This window comes from Mytilus galloprovincialis, chromosome 4 (genome assembly GCF_965363235.1).
Source record: "Mytilus galloprovincialis chromosome 4, xbMytGall1.hap1.1, whole genome shotgun sequence".
NCBI lineage: Eukaryota > Metazoa > Mollusca > Bivalvia > Mytilida > Mytilidae > Mytilus > Mytilus galloprovincialis.
This window is the reverse complement of record NC_134841.1, coordinates 22,804,330-22,827,158: the sequence shown is the minus strand read 5'-3', so window position 1 is coordinate 22,827,158 and position 22,829 is coordinate 22,804,330. Positions and strand designations below refer to the sequence as shown.

The 22,829-nt window shown below is 32.2% G+C and overlaps 1 protein-coding gene across 1 annotated transcript; it reads left to right on the top strand.

The window, feature by feature from the left end:
- Positions 1–17,373: 17,373 nt before the first annotated feature.
- Positions 17,374–20,181, top strand: LOC143071647 (uncharacterized). Its single transcript, XM_076246109.1, has 2 exons — positions 17,374–17,644; positions 18,933–20,181. Exons 1-2 carry the CDS (start codon positions 17,483–17,485, stop codon positions 19,662–19,664), a joined length of 894 nt encoding a protein of 297 aa, XP_076102224.1. The 5' UTR covers positions 17,374–17,482; the 3' UTR covers positions 19,665–20,181.
- The last annotated feature ends 2,648 nt before the right edge of the window (positions 20,182–22,829 follow it).

The window sequence follows — 22,829 nt, the reverse complement described above, 5'->3', positions numbered from 1 at the left end:
TTTTAAAGATTCAACTTTATCACAATTTTCTATTTCCATTGTATAAGGTCCCCTTTCCAGCTTGCTTACATTAAAATTATAACAGAATTAAATCGAGATCTTAATATATATATATCACTGGGGTTACATACATGTAGTTCGAACATGTTTGAAAGGCTATATTTAACATTCATACTGTAAAATTGAATTAAATTTCCCAAGACATTTTCTATGATGCCAAAAAGTTGTTCACATATATATCATATGTAATTATGTATACTGATTTTTCTTATCATTTTCTATAGTGAATATATCAAAATTATTACTTGTTATTATAAAAACTGCGAGAAACAATGTACAACAAATCAACTGATCAATTCAAATTTATCGCGATTTTAACGACTATAACAAGTCAGAAACGGTAATGATATAATATATCTACAACAAACGTCCGGATACATTTCTATTAAAAATAAATTAAAAGTAGCCCTGTTTTTTTAATTTAAATATTTAGGTTTATCAAAAACTTTTTTTATAGTATTTACCACGACACAAAATGTTTTAGTTATGGAGTTCTTGCCTTAAATTGGTTGCTTAGAAAAGTTTCAGAACATTTTAAAAAACTCTTGAATTTAAAATAACCCATTGAAAAATTGGAATATTAAGAATTATTTGTCCTTTTCCCCTTTTTCTGGGGCAGCAGTCCTTTTGCGCTAATTACTGTTTTTCGGGGGTATCATTTGCGACAAATATTCGGCACTCATTTGCGCCAATTTACCTGTACACATATCTATCATAAATATTAATGATTAATATATATGTTCCGGACCATATGAGTATTTGGACCATACGCGTATGGTCATGACCATATGCGTATACTCATATGGTCCGACCATACGCCGCACGCGTATGGTCCGACCGTACGCGTATGGTCGGACCATATGAGTATAATACGCATTTGGGTATTAACGGGCCGGACCATATGAGTATTTTGACCATATAGGTATTTTTTTTCAATTTATATTATAAACGTTTCAATAATACAAAAAAAATATTTAAACAATAGTGATGGTTACCTGACAATTTATTAATTTTATAATCCAAAAACTACGTAAAAATTAAATACTGATGCCATAGTTATAGTTTCCATCGATAGCTAAAATCTTGCAGGTAGGCTTGGGGTGACATTCACTTCCACACGGTAGCATAGCTTTTTAGTCGACGTATTGCCATTCACTCGTAATAACAAATCGGTAGTGACCATCGGTAATGACCATCGGTATAATAAGTGTTTTAAATTACTATAAATTTGACAATTAAGTATAATTAATTATGTGAAACTAATTACTTCTTATTTTTATTTAGCTTATCTTTTTATTATAATATAATAATAAAATTACCTACATGTATATGAAAGCGTTTTTTTAATGAACGGTGATACATTGTACCATATGAAGCGTTTAGAAGTATGAAAAGTAAACTGTAATAGAATGTTAATTACCCCGACCATACGCGTACGGTCGGACCATACGCGTATGGTCGGACCATATGAGTATATACCCATATGGTCATGTCCATACGCGTATGGTCCAGATACTCATATGGTCCGGAACATATATATTTATTCTTATTTTTCGCTTAAAAAGTATTATATGTTCGGAGATATTTCACAATGAAGATGAGCATCTAAAGGAAAATGACTTAAAATGCATTAGACAGTCAATGAGAGGAGAAAACTTATTGCTTTGTTGAATATTTAATAAAGATACGCCAATAGAGAAGAAAATAGAAGCTATTGCTGATTATGTTTTAGCCGCATATGTTGATGACACAGTGCTTTGTTCCCACCATGCGTATGGGCTTTATTATCATTAGGAATTTTTATTATGAACTGTTTTATGCATTTCATCCTTCAATGTTGGTGTTTTTGGACATTAAAGTGAAGTTACAAGCAACTACATACATTAAATTGGGAAATACCCATGCAGCAGCAGTAAGAAGAAGATATAATTCAAAAAAGGAAACATTTGCCGCGTAAACTGCTGGTTCAAAGTCCTGATAAAGGAGTAGGGAAGTCATTACTTTCTTAACTAGAAATATGAATTTTTAAGCAATACAGGTAATCTCTGTACCTATTTCTAATGTTTTAATTACTTGATAATTTTACTTGAATAACTGTTGACCAGGAATTAACAGACTTCATGTAGAAGTATCAGTATGATTATCCATGAGACAACTCTCCACCAAAGTTCAAATGAAGTAGACGTAAGCAATTGTAAGCAATTTGCCTTACAAATGAGAAAAAAACAATACCGTGGTCGGCTATAAAAACCCGACATGAAAATATGAAACAATAAAAATGAGAAAACTAGCGGCCTACTTTATATTAAAACAAATATGACAGATATGAACCAATCACAACCACTGAGCTACAGGCTCCTGAATTGGCCGGGGCAGGCGCATAAAGATTGTAGCGGTGTTACACATGTCTGTGAGCGTACAAATTGAGAACTAGCTATAAACAACAGTTGGAAAATGCTTTACTCATCAGATGGATACACATAGAAATACATCTAACAAAACACAAAGTAGATGTTGACGCGTATGTGTAGACCCCCCCCCCCCAAAAAAAACAACAACAAAAAAAAAAAAAAAACTAAATATAGAGCTGAGGGTTCTCGTAGTTATTGACAGCTAGTTTAAAGCCAATTACAACTTATAAATAAATCATGTATCTATGCTAGACTATTATATAAATCAGTACACACCCAGCATCCAATGGATTTAGTGCAAAGACAGTCAGAGAAAAGCTTTATTGTTTGTTATTCCTAATTCGTTATTTATGCATTACTTATTTCTTGTTTTTTACATATTCCCTTTTCCTTTTTTGCCTTTTCCCCCCTGTACCTTTATGATACCTGTATTCTTCTTTTTCACTGTAAGTTCTTCGATTCAAATTCACCCTGTGACAGCATGTATCCGTTTATGCGCTCGATTGATACCCTGTTATGTATTCGCTAGCCTATTTATTCGTTCTTTATTTGCTTTTTAGAAATACATTGCCTCTTTTTCTTATTTTTTTTTGTCTATGCAGAGCACAGTTATATAGACAGTTTGAAGACCGATAAATAATATTTCATGATTGTTATAGGTATTAATATGATAATGTCGCAAAAATTGTAATACAATGGCAAACAAAACTGAATTGAATAGTAGTTCTAAAATCATTATGTCCTCGTATAGCATAGAAACATCAGGGCTACGATTTTTATGCCCCACCTACGATAGTAGAGGGGCATTATGTTTTCTGGTCTGTGGCTCCGTTCGTCCGTCCGTCCGTCCGTCTGTGGTTCCGTTCGTCCGTCCAGGTTAAAGTTTTTGGTCAAGGTAGTTTTTGATGAAGCTGAAGTCCAATCAACTTGAAACTTAGTACACTTGTTGCTTATGAGATGATCTTTCTAATTTTTAAGCCAAATTAGACTTTTGACCCCAATTTCACGGTCCACTGAACATAGAAAATGAAAGTGGGAGTTTCAGGTTAAAGTTTTTGGTCAAGGTAGTTTTTGATGAAGCTGAAGTCCAATCAACTTGAAACTTAGTACTCTTGTTGCTTATGATATGATCTTTCTAATTTTAATGCCAAATTAGATAATTACCCAATTTCACGGTCCATGGAACATGGAAAAGGATAGTGCGAGTGGGGCATCCGTGTACTTTGGACACATTCTTGTTTTCTAAATCATTTAGTACCTTTGGCACAACTATTTGGTAGAACGTTTAGGGAACGACCATTAAACTTCAAAAGCCTAGGTTGGGGTATTTTTTTTTTTTTAAATATTCTGATCGTCAATAATGGAGAAAAAAAATCTGGTCAAGCAGATGGTAAAATAATATTGTGAATGCAGATTTCCCCCATACCTCATAGTGTTAAATTTTGAAGAAGAACAAATAAAATGAAAACGTCGAAAAATTAAAAAGACATGTTCGCTATAAAAACATAATCCAACCATTGAAGTTAAAAAAAAAAACCATGCATACATTACATAAAATTCAATACTTGTTGGAATTGGACAGGAAAAATTAAATGGCACAAAATAGGAAGAAACAAAATAAAATAAAAAACAAGAAGGAAAAGAATTTATAAAACAAAGTCACCAATAAAAAAGGACGTACGAGGTCCAGTAAAGATGTATATTGGTATCAAATCTATTTGCAAGCCATATCAATGTTACTAACATCTAAGCACATCTTAAAGAGCAATTAATATTTTCATTATCATAAACTTTTACACCTTCCCTAACCCTGCTCATAAGATTTCTTCTACTAGAAATAGTTTAACATATAGTTTCTGTCCTTTCTTCAAGTCAAAACAAAACATGACCTTGAATGATGACCGTATGCTACAATGACGTAGGGTCAGTCTCCCTGAATTTATTTCACTGACCGTTATTTTCCTCGTTTGAATTCTTTTATACTTGTTTATTTGTGTTTTTTTTAAATAGCGAGCTATGTATAGCTCCTATTGCAAAGATGCTATATAGTTTGTTTCTTGCTACAAACATGCTATTCATAGTTTGTTTCCTGCTACAAACATGTTATATATGGGTTTCTTCCAGTTACAAACATTCTATATATAGTTTGTTGTCACTACAAACATCTGACTGTTGTATCTTATAGTGTGTTGCCATTACAAACATACGACTTTGATCTTTTTAAATGCCTCAGTCAAGGCCCTCGAATCCAGACAATTGAATTGCTTTATGATATACTTTGTTTCTATTTTAAATTAACATGCTTAATATATCTCTTTTACAAACAGTTTATTGTAATATGTTTTTTATTCTGTAGCACAAGTTTGATATGGTGATTTAAAATTGGTGCGTTCTCTACAAAGTGTTTGAAAACACCGAAAAGGAAAGAAAAAACAACCGCGACGTCGTGACAGTACATCACATGCATTCTAATTATATAAGTTTTGGTACGCGAAAATGACTTATACAACAAAGAAAGAAATCTTGAATGACTTATTATTATTATACATTGAAAATAATGAAAATTTTAAAAAAATAATTTCAAGTCAAATTACATATGATAATGATTGCGACATTTACATGCATCCTATTTATACATGTGTATGTCTGTGTGCAGATAATAAATTTGCTTCACCTCGGAAAGTAGAAAGTTACTTATGTCTTTTTTGTATACTCATATGTGCTCGCATGCAGTTCTACATGTCATGTCTGCTTGATTAATAACAAAGCAATTTGTGAAATCGCTCATGTACGCTCATATTTAACTAAACTAACTGTAAAACAATATGTATATACATTGTATAAATCTAACGAAAACAAAATCACATTTCTATAATTATATCTTATACGTTTTTTCTACAATTTATCAAACCGATTACACACCACAGAAAATGGAATGTATGGCCATGCTTTTATCGATGTTTATAGACCAATTGTGAAATTATTTCTCCCTATGAATTTCACTATATGGAAATATGTTGCAATGATTTCAAAAGCCACTTACCTACTCACACATTGGCGTATAGACCGACGTGCACCAGATGTTCATAGAAAATTTACTAAGTCTGCAAACGTTAGGTGTACGTAAGAGGAACGCTTAACACTCGTTGCATAAGTTTGAAGTAAATCGAAATGTAAAGGTATACGCTTGGTGAAAGCTATAACTCCAGGAAATGTTTATGCAGATAGGTTTGAGACACGTTTAAGGCACCTTGTATACGCTTCAAGATCGTTCGACTTTAACTTGGAGTTTTGCTTGGACGTGTTTGTAACAGACGCCTGGCGTAGTTTCAGCGCTCCTTGAACGTATAAAATGCACCCGTGGCGTATCAAAAACGTGTTTCGGCATTCAACGAAACTTTCTCTGGCATTTATATTGGCATATATGTCCGTGAATTTACAAGACCATGTCTCTCCAGATGTAGTACAAGTTACAACAATGTAGCACTCCACAGTTACAAAATACGAAAATGTCCATGTTCCCCAAAAATTTGGTTTAAACTAGAAGTTCAATGCCCTTGAGTGATACCTTTTCTGAAACTGTAAACATTTATCTACAAAATGATCAAATGAAAATTAGACATATCCAAGAATTTGTTGCATTTAAGGGAGGCAACTCGAATTTGTTATCAAGAATCAAGGGGAATAACTCCATTTGCAAATGATTTACGCTTGTGCATGCCGGTACATTCTTCTATCAGAAAAACAAAACTTTGATCTCAATTGATATGACCCTCAGATATAACCCGCTCCCATGGTTAAGTTATATTTGAAATAATTTTCAATTTTCAATAATGGTTATTTTCATGACTTTCATTCTGTTGGTAAAATATAAAGGAAGATTTTATATTATTGCCAATGAAACAGTTATCCGTCCACGAAGACTTACGTAAAAGATGTGAACAATAATAGCAAATAAACTTTTTATTTGTGTAATTTTTATGCTGATGTTGATATAAGCTTGAAAATAGTTAAATTAAAAAGACAGTAAGAGAATGCAGACACCATGACTAAATTCATCAATTACTCAATTACATATGAATGAATCTAGAATATGTGGTAGAAAGTGTAAAAATCTTTTTTTTTTAAATTCACTTTAAGATTCAGTATGTTTCAATGTATAAAGTTGCACTGCTTAGCTTCACCTTTGCACAATGTATACTTTTCTTTGGACAAACACATGACCTTTCTATATATATTTAACAAATATCAGCTGAATCTAACTTTGATTCACAAAAAGATAATACCTATATCTAAACAAAACAATGTGCTTTAATGTGCAAGTTCAGTCACTTTTTTTCGATGAGGTCCTCGACTCCTTGCTTTCATATAATTATGCATTTCTTTCTGTAAAGTACCATATTCTCAAATAAAAAAAAGCGTCATAAATTAATGTGTGTGAAGATAGATAAACAAGTCCATGAAATAAAACCAGCACGACCACTGTAATTTTACACATTCACTGATTATCACCTACATGTGTTATTCTTTTTTATAGTTTTATTGGCTGGGTAATATTAAGATTATTAAGAATATTCCAGGTGACCAGCGCCTGCTGGGGACACTTCAGGTAACACACCATCATGTCATAATTCACGTGTACATGCTTTACGTAGATGTCAAGTAACTAAAAACAATTTCTTAAATAAGTTTTCATCTGATTAAGGTATAAACGCAATTAAATGAAGGAATTTATAAACACACATAATAATAATATTATGTCTTATAATTAAAGAACATCCATAATTTTTATTTTCTGTAAGTTATATGTTGTCAGTAATAAAAGAAAAAAAACACTATATATGCATGCATTATTCTGTGAAATATGATCTATAACATATTATACACAGACTACTGTCTTGCTGAAATTATATCAACAAACAAATTGTACCTCTGAAGCGATATTGTGCAAAAATACCCATTTTTTAATAACATAATTACGGGGGTTATCATCGTGATATTTTGTAATAAAACGTACCATATTATTCCTCATTTGTTCCCGTTTTTCATGATCTAGGGGAAATATTTACATTCCTAATGCAAGTTTTATTAATTTATTTTTAAAAAAGTGCCATATACAAATAATTCAATAATGTCTCTATACGGATAGTCAATTTTTTCATGACTGCATTACTTATTTTCAAATAAAAAATTACGGGCCATTCACTAACTTTATTTTAATTTTGAAAACATTGTTTGAAAGACAATAGAATTGTTTTGTTCACTATCACAGGGAAACTAATGAAAAGTTTACTGTATTCATGCTACAACCATTAAAAGAAATATATCCTTATTAATCTATACGAATTTTTCATTTTCCTTATTGACCGATACTAATTAAATCTAACGCATGCGCGGCAGGGGAGGGACACATTCTTGGATATGTGTCTTTCGCCTCATTTTCTCGTTCAATTTATTCACAAAGTTCGTGCGACAAAAAGTTTGAAAGAAATTTTACAATAATTGCCGGACCGATGTCTTGTATGGACTTAAAAATGCGGACTGTCATTACGTATTATAGTATTCTTTTATATGTCTTTTTTAGATATTCATTTGAAGTGACTCTGTGGTTACGTAAAACCACATACTTTGAACGGCAAAATTATTTCATTTATTGATATTACTTTTACTTAAGGATCTTGACATACTATGAATGACTAAACTATTTTATTCAATAAGACTACTTTTTCTGTTTAGTCTGTTTTTTATGATATACATTTGACGTGAAACTGTACTTATGTATCCCGTCATACTTTGAACCACACCATTATTTTATTTATTATTATTACTTTTACTGTTAAATCTGGTTTTTGTTATATCTACTTTACGTGAGTCTGCATTTATGTATGCCGTCATACGACAAAATTATTTTTATGTCTACCTGTGCAAATTTCAAACGCGCAATTTTACACCAGTAATGAAAACCTTCTATTATTTATGGGTAGACTTTACATAGATAAATTCAGCCGTATTTGACGTGAAACTGTACTTATGTGTCCCGTCATACTTTGAACCACACCATTATTTTATTTATTATTTTTACTGAAAGTCTGTTTTTTGTTATATCTACTTTACGTGAGTCTGCATTTATGTATGCCGTCATACGACAAAATTATTTTTATGTCTACCTGTGCGAATTTCAAACGCGCAATTTTACACCAGTAATGAAAACCTTCTTTCATTTATGGGTAGACTTTACATAGATAAATTCAGCCGTATAAGAAAAGCAAAATGAGAATGTTAAATTTGATGTATGCCTTTTTGTGCTACTTTGTTACATTTGTTGTTTATGTAGTGATATTAAGATGATAACACAATATTGACTGTTGTACCCCTATTTTTGACATTTTTACTCTCTGAGTATGTTTGTTTTGTTCATGCATCGTTGACAATGTAATGGAATTTGATGCGACTGTCATACAAGTGAGAGGTTTAGCTAGCTATAAAACCAGGTTCAATCCACCATTTTCTACATTAGAAAATGCCTGTACCAAGTCAGGAATATGACAGTTGTTATCCATTCGTTTGATGTGTTTGGACTTTTGATTTTGCCTTTTGATTTTTGATTTTCCTTTTTGAATTTTCCTCGGAGTTCAGTATTTTTGTGTTTTTACTTTTCACACAGAAAACAGCACATAATACATAATTAAACACAATTGTGTTGTTCCTATAAACGCAATATGAAGGCTATATTAATCCTCAGCTATCCGAAAATAAATTTTATTACATACACTAACTCTCATATTTGAAAAATCGATAAGGGCCAAAATGCGAAACTATACACCTATCTGTAGAGTGCCACCCAAATACCCCATAATTACATGTCCCAGACACGCCGAAAGCACGGATAAACGTCCCAGGTACGACATGGACACGTCTCAAACACGTTCGGAGGACGTTTTTCCTTCGTAGCGTCCATTTCATCTACGTTAGACAAACGTCAGACATACGCCAACATACGTTACTTGAACGCCCAATAAACGCTTTTATCCTGATTTAGAGTAATTTCTCACAATTTGATTGCCTGAAATTGTCCTAATAAATTTCAGTACAATTTTTTATCACGTCAATTGGAATTATCTCCCTGATCTATTACGTCAATTGGAATTATCTCCCTTATACCATTGACCTAATAAAAAAAAACAAAAAACAATTGAGTTGCTTTGTAGTCATAATATTTTTAATTTTTCTCATTTTTTTATTTAATATCTAAAATATATTTATTGATTTTGTCCTAACATTGAATTTGAATATAATTATATGTAATATAAAAAAATCAGGATAAATTCGTTACACAGTGTTCAATAATCCTAATACGGAATTTTTCGGGTCAATAAAATTCATATCGGGTTTGGCTTCGCCTCACCCGATATGAATTCTATTGACCTGATAAATTCTCGAATTAGGACAATTGCACACTGTGTAACTAATAATATACGCGTCTTGTACGCCCTAAACACGCTCAAAGCTCGTTATGCACACGACACGGATGTAATTGGCAAGTTGAATGCGTCCAAAATTACTAGCGTATTGGCAGCGTACATGGTTTTTGACCACGCCCGGCGTACGTCGGTACTATACGCTGATGTGTGACGCCGGTATTATAAAAAAGTGGTAAATTTTACATATCAAGCTTGCATATTAGTTAAGTAAATTTAAAAAAAAATAAAAAGTGAAATTAAGGGTATACATATATAACCAATTAGGATTTGACGCTGTTGTCGGAATGGAGATAACAATATTGTAGTTTAAACTCAAACGGTATCAATCAAATACATTTATCTCATAATTGTAAAGTTGCGAATCCCGCGCAGCAATGTCGTAATCTCTTACAATGCGTATAAATTTCGTAACTATTGTCGTCAATGTTTATCGTACACCAATGTCGTCAATGTTTATCGTACACCAATGTTGTCACTGCCTCATGCGCAAAAATGACGTTAGTGATTGATGTCACCAGTGAGTTACGCATCAATATCGTCATTATTTACAGAACAGCAAAATCTTCAATTCATTTCAAGTAATGTCGTCATAGTATCACATTCCATTTTCATTTTTTTTTCAATGACATCTTTTAAATGTCAAACGTTGATGGCACGGTGACATATAGTTGTTAATTCTACGTAATTTGGTGTCTGGGGGTGATTTGTCTCATTAGCAAATATACCACATCTTCCTAGTTTTATATACCAAAAGAACAGTGCAAAAAAAAAATAGTGTTAACATATATTATCACTGACATTTTTTTGATTTCCTGCAACAAAAGCCATGTTGTCGCTGCAGGGATTCGTATTCAAATGGTTAGTTTAAACATATTTATTTATAGTGGATTGGGAAACAATTTATTATAACTTATATTAACCCTCTTAACTGTTCTCCACGGAATGGGGATCGAATCAAGAACCTTTATGTTTGAAGTCAGATGCACCATCCACTACACCACTACTCCCCTTAAGTTTCTAATATTTCAAGGCACGCGACTCAATTCTAAATCGGTTGTTTGTATCTATATTGACGACATAATATACATATTCAGTGAGAGAGCTATGAGTCATGATCTAGAACTATTGTTTTATCATATTGATATACGCGATATATGATTGTTTTTCTTTTTGTCTCTAAACTTTAATATCTGTACAGGGTTGTGGTGTGTTATCACACTCGCGAGCATTGGACAAAGGGGTTTGTGGCACCAACTGTGAAAAACATTAATAAAATATTTTTAATTAACTAATATAAAATTAGCAGCTCAACTTCATTGCAGAATGATATTAAATATTTTTAATAAATGCTCAATTGTTGTGCAGTTTTATCAAGAAATAATTCTGTACGTAAATTATTCTCGTAATAGATTGTAAATAGAGATATAAAATGAATAAAGTATGTGTGGGATATTCTTCAACAAGACAGTAACCAAACATCATTTAGACAATTACAATAGGTTTTATCAATATGATGATGATGATGAATGGTTGATTAATGATATGCGGCAAATATCAATATCAAATTTAAAAAAAATGCTGTCTCAAAGACAAATATGAAACAATTTTACAAGTATGCATATGAAGCAATTTTTTTCTCGTTTATGATATTTCGACGTTGAATCACAGCATACATTTGAGTGTGTTAATATTGTGGAGTAAAACATTATTTTGTTTGTTTGCATAGTAGAATAATTTCAGCGATGTTCACCCACTTATATTTCAACTTTTGTCTAATTTTTACGTTAACTGTCGTTTGAGGTGTTAACCACACAGTGACAGGTGATACATTCGCTGTGTGTGTCCCGGTGAGCCACTCAATGAACTTCATTGTGACATTTCCTTTTTACGCGCGTGGACAATCATCGCATTTCTTGACAGGTCTTGTGATAATTATCTTTCTAACGGTACCAAATAATTGGTGTTATTTCAATAAAAACTCAGCAATATGCTTCAACTTAACGCAAGTTATTTATAAGATTTTGTAAAAATCAATGTGCCAAATACACTTAATATATAGATGTCGCAAGTCACCGATTCTCATAATATTACGGAATAGAATAAGCCAAAAGGTTATGATTTATACTGGAAATATAATCAACATTGGACTTTTTTCATGCATAGTAAATGCTAAAATGTAGACTTGAATTATAACCTTTCAAATCTTTTTAAAATTCTTACCTCAACCAAGTTTTGTAAAGTTACACTATACAAATCATTGCTCTAACAACAAAATTTGGATGATTTCAAACTATAAAAAGTAACCACCTTTGACCATTAAACTGGCTGTTTTGGCTGCTCTACTTCGAAAATTTCTCAACTTCGAACAAACAAAATGTCTATCCTGTTTTTGCTTGGTCTCTAATTGGCATTCGTATTAAAGCTAATTTAAAGATTCTAATGAAATGCTACGTTGGCTATAAAATGTGCATTTTTGTTTCGATAATAAAGTTATCCGAAAGAATATTAAGGAAGTTCGCCTGGGCGAGCTGACAAATATTATTTAGAGCTGTCCAAGTCCGTTTAAAAACTACAGGGTCTTTATTCTTTTTACCGGAATCTAGTCTCAACCACATGCGTTTTTTTCTCTCTCAAGAATATGAAATTACATGAAGTGTTTAAGGAGGTAGACCTAGGTTAAGGAAAATAACTCTTAAAATCATCAGTACGTTTGTGTCAGCCATTTTCATAAATATGTTCTAAGCTTCTTGGATACATTGATTATTTCCAGTCTGTTTCAGGTAAATGCTTAAAATTCATTGACGAAACTTGACTTTTACAAACGCATAACTAATTTAAAGAGTTATCTCCCTGAACCAAGATCTACCCCTTAAAGAGAACTCTTTTACGCGTGAACATATTGATTTCATTGACGAGAACTGACACGAACGACTTGACGTTACTGCATTGAACATCTTTGGCTGATTTGTTTCTGTCTGTGAACCCAAAAATATGAGTAGCTGGATTAAAGGAAAAATGTACAAATTTACGTATAAGTTACTTGTGATTATCCTATACCAAGATTTCAAAATATATCACTAGAGATGAAGATAGTGTACATGGTGTATGAACGAAAACATGACCTGTAGAAAAAGTCATCAATTATTTCTGTATATATATGCAAAACAATTATTTATCATAATCATAATGTCCTTACAAAATACTTTTGCAGTGTTGTGTATGATGCCATGCCGTATAGTTTTGAAAATAAGGCAATAGTGTTCTTAACCAAAGACCAAAGACAGTTTGCTTGCTTCGTCCACTAATGTTAAAAGGCCCGCACGTACGGAATTAATTACAACACTATTTAAGGTTTAAAATAAAGTACACTAATTTGTATTCGACTCAATTTTCCATTCATTTCAAATATATCGCCATTAAGTGTTTTAGTAATTCCAATTGCTTTAAATGACAACTAGTACACCGTTTTTTGAACAATGACCCCGCAGCTGATAATGACCTGCCATACACCTTGTCCTGGTGTTGACAATTAAATTACAACAAATTGACCGATAAGTATACGCTAAGGAAACACGGAAGTGCTAATTATCAATCTTTTAAAAGATGATAAAGACATTTGACCACTTCCCTACAAATCATTAGTGAAAGATTAATGTGAATTCTTCAAAATTTTGAAACACCCGTTCTATGATCACTTTTGTGTTAAAATGTGACAGTTATAGCAAATGCATCTTGATGATTCGTAAAAATCTTCGAAAACTTAAATTGGAAAATATTATGACTAAAAAAAAAGATTCTGAACTATTTATACCCACGTTTACATGTACATGTATGTTTGCCAATTATTATTATATAAATACTGTCGTCTTCAATATATATTTATGAGATGAATACATGCTTCTCCAGACTTTGATATTTTTATCTTACACTTAAGAAATCTTAGTAGAAATACATATTTTTTATTACACATATACTTTGACATTGATATAAAACGAAATCATAGTTCGAGAAATTGTTAAAATTCCAGGTTTATAAGAGATTGTTGCAACCATGCGTTTAAGGATGTACTTCGGTGAGGTTTTGAAATTTGTTTTAAATGTTCGGAATCCTTGGTGTTTTTCCATACAATACAATGTAAAATATTTTGCCCCATAACACCCATTTATTTTTTCATATAAGACTTAATAGCTCATGAAAGGTCATTTACCAAAATTTTAGAAGATTCTTGATTTTCTTTCTTTTGTTTTGACTCCCAAATAATACCAATGCAAATATAGGGTAAAAGTCAGAGTCAGCTTTTCCCCGCCATATTTTAAATCTCAAATATCTCGAGAAGGAGGTCTATGACATATCAATATTTTTAGCTTATCTTTATCCTTAATTGATGCTCTACCAGCTTATAGTATCAATTTTAATTTCTTAATTTCACATTTTTTACCTTACCTCACCTAAGTACATCCTTAAGGAACCTCAACACAGTTCAGGAATAATGTGTTAAGACTGTTTTTAAAAGAAGCAAAACTATCAATTAAGGGTAAAACTGAGAATCCCCTCTTTTCGTACCGCAAATTATTCCGTAAGAAACAGGAAAGAAACGCTTTCTTTGGATATTCGGATTTGGTTGACTATACATGGTTCTAAATTGATTTGACACCATCTTTTAAATCATACGATATTGGTTTGTAACGCCAATATCTGGACTAAAATGCATGAAATACTTGCCACTGGACGTTGTCGAAACAAAAATTGATTTATCCATTACATATCTAAAAAAACGTAGATTATAATACTGGCATATATTATATACAAGTCCGGGATTACCTGACGGTCTTTTTTTAGAACTTGCTCGGGCAGTCGTGGCACTAATTCATAGCAAAGTACAAATATAAAACATGAACATTTTAGCAAAAACAAAAGCGGTGTTTCCTTAACTCTCTATATCTGGGAAGTACGTTTGCAGTGTCCAATACATTGTGATCTTGAGTAATTTTTCGCATTGCTTGTAATCACAAGAGCTGATTTATACAAATATGTTAAAATGCGCTGCGTTTGCAAACAGTGAATTGGTCGAAAAAGTAAATCTTTTTAATAAATGGTAGTTTTGATGATAAATTAAATTTTAACATTGTATACTCACGAATAGAAACAATACAGTCACATGCAAACATTTCAAAGTTAAAGGACATAGGGAAAACAAAGGCTCAGGTGATATTAAGCTTTTGTTTGTGGTAATCGGCGAGCTCAAAGTTATTATTTGTGGAGCAAATTCGGAAGGAAGCAATTGATGTCTTGGTCTTGCCTTTCTCCGTAGTTTCTGTTTTCAAATATTTGCCACTGACCGTTATGCACACAGCACACAAATTATCTTTTACCTACATGTTTAAGTTCTATAAATAGTTTGTATGCATCTTGGTTCTCTGTAATTTAATTAGTGCTTTTTCAAAACAAACGATTTAAAAAAAAAAAAGCACAGAGTAGAGATGCTCTTGGAGAGCCAGTCAATATTAAGGATGGGAATGGCTAGTTTCAACATGATTTTTTCTTTGCTTTTATATACCAGTCACACATGTACGTTATGACATCTTATCTCGGGACATAACGTTTCTCCTCATTTATAATGGTGTTGATTGTTCCAAATTAACCTTTGAAAATTTAATTATCAGATATACCAAATCTCAACAGCACCCCATGCAATGAATTACATAACCTATGCTGTGTGGTGATCTATAGCTTCTACCATCTACGTCATTTGGTCTCTGTATGCTTGTTGTCTCATTGGCAATTATATCACATCTCTTTGTTTTATAAATATCTTCTGAAAATAAATTTGTCATATAACAGGTAAATTTTGCTATACAACTACAGCTATCTAGATGAATGTAGATTTTATTTTCTAAGGTTTAGCGTAATTATTTCGCGCCTACTTTTTGGTGGGTCTATATGGTTCAAGTCTATAGTTTTTTTTATGTTATGTGTTCTGTTTTTTTTCTCCTGTTAGTCAACTGGTATTTTTTTTTAACCATGGCGCTGTCCGTTTATTTTCGACTTATAAGTTTGTCCGATTTGTATAATTAGTCATCTATTTTAGTTATACTTCATTTTTGTTTTACTTAAGGGGGCTCCTGGGTATAAATCAAATTTTTTTCTAATATAGGATTTTGCTTTATTTTTTTATAAATGAACTTTATCATATACTTAAAAGAGAAATGAAATAAAAAATAGGGTCACCGTTCATTTAAGCTCACAATCTGCCTCCAGAAGAAGCATCCATTTTTGTTAATGTCCTTTTTTTCTGTTGAACCAATAGGAGAAATAGAGGTAATATCGAAATAAAAAAATAACGTAATTATAGAAATCGCTTAAATTTTACAATTATTTAGTTTATGTACAGCTTGTATGAAATCAATAATAAAAAATATAGGTCACCGATGAGTTAAAAAAGATATTTCAAATTTAATGCCAAAAAATATGGCATTTTTGCACCAAAGGGAGATAATTTGGAGCTTTTTCAATGATATAAACATTTTAAAAGTCATCTGGGGCCAAACCTAATCGATTTTTTGGGTTGATTTTTAACCATATCATAAAGTAATAACTAATAGTGTGATAAATAAAATTTGTAATGAAAAAATAAAGGTTCAATTTTTGTTGAAATTTTTTTACCCACGAGCCACCTTAAGACGTTATATAATTGTTATCGTTTAACCGTTTTACCCGTAACTTGCTTTCAAGACCATTGGCATCTGGGGCCAAGACTTCACGTTAAAAAGTGAGCAATTTTTCATTTTTTCGTACCGGTTGTAATAACGCTCATTGAGTTTTCTTTTATAAATTCGTATCAAAATTAAATACAAAACAAATCTTATTTCACATTATTTCCCTGTATAAGGACATGACATTGATAAATGGACATGGGCTTTGCTCATTGTTGAAGGCCGTACGGTGACCTATAGTTGTTAATTTCTGTGTCATTTTGGTCTCTTGTGGAGAGTTGTCTCATTGGCAATCATACCACATCTTCTTTTTTTTATATTGGTATAAATATATCAATATGTAAATAATCTAAATACATGTTTATAGAATACAAAAAAATAAAATTATTACTATTTAGTTTTATCGTGTTGACTATGATAAATCTTTTCTAGATAACAACATTAATATTTTCAAACCTTGCTTAAATGTTATTTAATCAAAAATAGTTTTTCCTCGACCTGTAAATTAAAGGAAATAAATAAAATTGTCAGTTTTCCTTAATTTTATAGTTCAAACTTTATTTCAACATAACAATAATCATTTTTGCACCTGTCAAAATATTTTTGAATAATGAAATGTCATTTAACAATATGAACCGTTATCTCATTAGAAATGGCATTGAACACCAAACCACGTGACTACGTACGAACTGTGAACAACTCAGCAAGTGAACTGGACTGTCAACAAGTTGTCGGGTATATAAACAGATTCGCTAACATAACAAGTTATTCTTTATTTCTTCTTCAATAAGATTGTACCTTTTGGATATTAGAAATCATGATTAATTCACAGTTCAGCATCGATTATTTGACCAGAGTGGACAGCGAGACAGTCCAAAGAGATTCTTTATCGAGCGAGGGCGATAGAGTCGAGACACCTTCTCCTTGTACAAGTGAAAGTGAAAGTAGCTGCAGCGACAGTGCAGAATCTATTGCACAGGTATGTTGTCTCATTAATGCAAATTTTTAATCTGGGGGATAATTTTGGAGGAGGCACACTGACTATTTCTAATAATACGCTAGGGATTTTGCAAACAATTCCTAGTTCAATATATTTAATCATGCAAATTTTCTCTTCAAATTATTTGCGTTAGCTAAATGAAAGCAACAATAACAAGTGCATTTATCAAAAAACATCTAATTGAAAATATAACAAAAAATACAAAAGTAGGGACAAACGAGGGATGATGCATTTCTGGGAACAAAGTTTTTTTTTGAAAATAATGTTGTGTGTTGTCTTAATTGGAGTAATTATAGAACCGTTTAAACTTCAAATTAATCGCAATTGATGCAATACTTTAGGTCTTTGAAACTGGTTCCTATAACTCTTTCTATAAAGACAGTTAGGATGAGATAAAACAATAAGTAAACAATTCTGACCGCCATGCGTTCTGCACTTTATTTATAAAAAAAACCGGGAATCGCTTCTTTTCATCAAAATATAATGCTATCCTTCTTACATTTTGATCGATTCCCCCACTCGCAACATCTAAGTTTAGCCATCGAACTAATCGCTTATAACAATACACCATAATACACACAGACAGCATCTAAGTTTAGCCTGCTAACCAATCGCGTATAACAATACACCGTAATACACACAAACAGCATCTAAGTTTAGCCTGCTAACCAATCGCGTATAACAATACACCATAATACACACAGACAGCATCTGATTTTTTCTTTTCTTTTTTAATAATTTTAAAAACAACTTATTTGTTGCTGATTTATTTTATTTTTTCTATTTTGTTGTTGATCAATTTCCGTGTTATTATGATGTTGTTTCATTTATAACATTCACAAGTATCACAAGTACAAGCAAACAACACAACATAACATTTCCGCAGTAAATAATAAAGACTCGTGATTACATTTCCACGATTCCAACAAACAGTTATAGTACTGTAAATTATATTAGCAACAAACACGAATATGACATATAAACAAAAACACAATTGAAAATTATAATTTCAATACATAAGTTTATTTTCTTTGGTATAATAATAATAATAATAATAATAATAATAATAATAATAATAATAATAATAATAATAATAGTAATAATAATAATAATAGTAATAATAATAATAAAAACAATAATAATAAAAATAATAATAATAATACTAATACATGTACTTCTACTAATAATAATAGTTATTTCGTTATTTTATGATGCGTATGTTTTGTTTCATTTTCTATAAATTAAATATTTATTATTTGTTTTACAGGTTTTGCTATCATTAGATAGATCGATCAAGAATGGCTTATGTTCCAGTGACCCAAATGAGAAGCCACCACACTCCTACATCGCTATGATATCCATGGCAATACTCAGTAAACTGGACAAGAAAATCTTACTGAATGATATCTACCAATACATCATGGAAAACTTCCCGTTCTACAATAACAAGGAAAAAGCATGGAGGAACAGCATACGACATAATCTTTCCCTCAACGAGTGCTTTATAAAGAATGGAAGGTCTGATAACGGCAAAGGCAATTATTGGTCCATTCATCCAGCATGTATCGATGATTTTTCGAAAGGAGATTTTAGGCGCCGACAAGCAAGACGAAGAGCAAGAAAAAGTACAGTTAAATCTGTCAACGGATCTCCCAACGAAAACGACATCCGGTACAATTTGGGATATGTACCTATGACATCTTCACAAATTGGATTCCAACCGTACTCAATGAAAGGATCTCCAATGCATTCAAACCCGCACAACCCATACCAGATTTTCCCGTCTCCTGCATCTACATTCGGAATGTCAAGAAAACCTTTCCCGGCAGCCATGCAGTCGTTTGTGAGTGATTCATTATTTCCCGTCGCACCGTCAGCGTCCGTGGGACGATCATTTAATGTACCATCTACATATTGTACGTCGTCAGCATTCAACCCTAGCACGAACCCAGCATTTTATTCTTCGTGTCAGATACAGAAAGGGTTTTCTGAATGGTAGAAAAAACGTATCCCACGTTTTACAATGTGTGACTTAAAATTTTAAAGTTCTTTGAAAGAAGAACATCTTCATGTGCAATGAAACCAATTTTTATTACGGTACTGGACAATTTTGTATTGTCGTCTGCAGGTTGGACACAAATGATTGTTTTGGGGAACTCGGAGCAATTTAATGAACAATTATACAAGTAGAAACGCATGCCTGTAATACACAGAATGGACTGTAGGAACGTTTTTTGGAATAGCGATTGAAGTCGAATGGTTTTTTAAAGAATTTCTGAGGAAATCAAGGTGGACAAAGTGGCAGAAATATATAATATGACGCGGTCATATAGAACATTTGAATTTTTGGTGTTGATGTTGATTGAATATAAGATCATTCATATTTCAACAAATGTCTGTATATATCATATTCGGACAGTATTTATTAATCTTTGCTGTATATATCAACAAACTTAGAGACGATAGTGCTAAATTTTAATGATAATTGTAAATAAATATATATATATATATATATATATATATATATAAAGGTGCAATAAAATTATTTTTCAATTAGTTGTAGTGTTATTTAAATTATTATTCAAAAATGAAAATTAATAGGAAACTGATAGTGGCGATATATTATGAACCTTCTATACAAATCCTTTATCCTTCTGCTGAGCGAAATTTTGTCTCAACTGAGCGAGACATAGGTATGCTGTTTAAAAATATTGAATTGAATTGAATTGTTTTCGGCGGCGGCGTCTTTAACAATGCATTATTTTGTTATAAGGTCAGTTTATGGGGAACCCCTATTGGTAGGTTAATGGTATTAGGCATGCAGTTGTAAAAGCATTGCACATCTCATTTTTCGAGAATATTTTATCCATCCTCAGTCATGTTCTATAGAAATTTTTGCTTAGTTTACATCTATTAGTTTATGAATAGGTCAGTTGAATTAGGTATGCAGTTGTATTTGCATTGTCTCATTCCATTTTAACGGAGATAGCTTGGCTCTGTACCTTATGTCATAGTTTTTGACGTTTATATTTTTTTGCATAACTCTATGTTGAAGTATTGTCACTTTAATTTCAACATTTGTATTTTACTATCAATATAACAAAAATGTGAGACATATCTATGTGTTAGAGATATAAGTAATTGTTTTTGGCTTGTTTGTTTTTTTTTTTCTATATTTCATGTTGGAGTTCGCCAATTGAACTTTATTCCTTAATTGAGATGAAATGGTGGTGCGCATAATGAATGTTACACATCATGAAAAAAAATTTGGACACGTCTTGTTGACAAGGTTGGGCGGAAAATTAAAAAAAAAAACTCATAAAAATACATGTATCCGTATTTTTATTTTGTACGTCAGACACGCATTTCGTATACAAAAGACTCATCCGTGACGCTGAACTCAATATAGTTCGAAGTTAAAGAGTATAGAGGACTTAAATTTCCGAAAGGTTGTTCCTAATTCTACTAAGGTAATCTATTCCTGGTGCAGTATACGTGAATTTCTGTGATGTGGCCCCCAAGGGTGACTGGGGAATAGAAATATGGTCACTTGGTCTTCTCCCGACCGGCAGTAAAACGCTTGCTGAAGTGGGGCTTTCGTTTGGCTGTGCGGGGTGTATCAAGTTTGCAGTCACGTCCGGTCAGAATGGGGACGTTAAATCCGATGTCCCGTGTAAAGAGAATACCACGCTCTTTGCATGTTAAGAACCCTTGCAACAATTCTTTGAGGGGTCCGTAGGTGGCCTGTTGCAAGGCAAAATTTCTGTCCCAATCGAATAAACCCTCATTTTCCAGTGGCAGTCCAAATTTCCCCGACCATCATCCCAGATGGTCTCTATTGTGACAATACCTACCTACTGTATTTATTGTGAACTTGTTGTCGTCCTGCATATGCATGAAATATTTGCGACTGGACGTTAAGCAACCAACAATCAATCAATCTGTGATTTGGCTTTATCTGTCCATTTACACAGTAATTGACCAGGTAGGTTTTATTGTCTCGCCTGCTACGCAGTATACGAGACAGTCATCACTATTCTGTGGCGGCGGCAGCGGCGTAAGCTATTTGTATAGAGCTTAATATTTCAGGAGATAGAAGACCTGGATACAAATATCTTGTATGCAGATACTTCATATTACGAAGTATCCGTCTGTCATTTGTCAAATGTCCTTGATCTCATTTTCATGGTTCAGTGACTGCTTGATTTTTTTCTATACTTTTTTTGTAATTTGAAGTTTTTACTTATTATGAGTAATGGGATAACAATATGTGGTATATGAGTTCCCTGCAACATCCGTTTCTAAAATACTATTATCAGTAGAATAACTATATGTGTTGTTTGGAACGTTAATGTTTCATGTCAGTCTAGCAGGTTTCATCTGACCTTGACCTCATTTCATGGTTCATTGGTCAATATTAAGTCTTTGTGCTTTGGTGTGTTTTTAAAATACTTGTCTATGAGATACTATAAGCAACATGTCAACTATATTTGATGTATTGCATGATTGTAAGGTGTACATGTCTGTCTTGCCTGGTTAATCTGACCATAACCTCATTATCATACAACATTGATAATATTAATTTTATATGATATTTGTGGTAAAACCTTCATATTTAAAGACTTTCAACAATAATTCTATGATAAGTAAAACAGGGGAGACTTTTTAGCGCGTGCACTCTTGTAGTTATGGCCACTCAAAATTTCAATTCACCAGTAATTACCTGTGCTAGTATGACTTTTGTCCTTTTATTTTCCATCGTCCATTACACTACCAGTAAAACAGTCGAGACTTTTCAGCGTGTGCACTCTTGTAGTATTAGCCACTCAAAATTTAAAATCATCAGTAATTACATGTGCTTGTTTGTTACATCGGCCGTGTCCATACTAGTATTGACCGCTTTTTGCCAACCTTGCACAAAATAAGCAGTTACAAATGTATTTCAAAAACAAAAATAAAACAACGAACCAAATCACTTACAAAACATTAACAAGCAAACAAAGCAAAGAAAAACAAAAAGAAAAACAAACAAACACAAGTAAAAAAAGAACGACAAAACATCAAGAAAGGTTACAATACTCTATTGCAAAGAAAATAGAACAGCAAATTTAATAGTGGAGTTATTCTATATAAAGGTTAATACGAATTTGGTTCGTAACAAGAC

Bases quoted from the DNA above. Each gene is read 5' to 3' on its own strand.
- LOC143071647 (XM_076246109.1), top strand. From the start codon at position 17,483: ATGATTAATTCACAGTTCAGCATCGATTATTTGACCAGAGTGGACAGC. The intron at 17,645-18,932 runs GTATGTTGTCTC...TTTGTTTTACAG, and splicing joins GTGCAGAATCTATTGCACAG to GTTTTGCTATCATTAGATAG.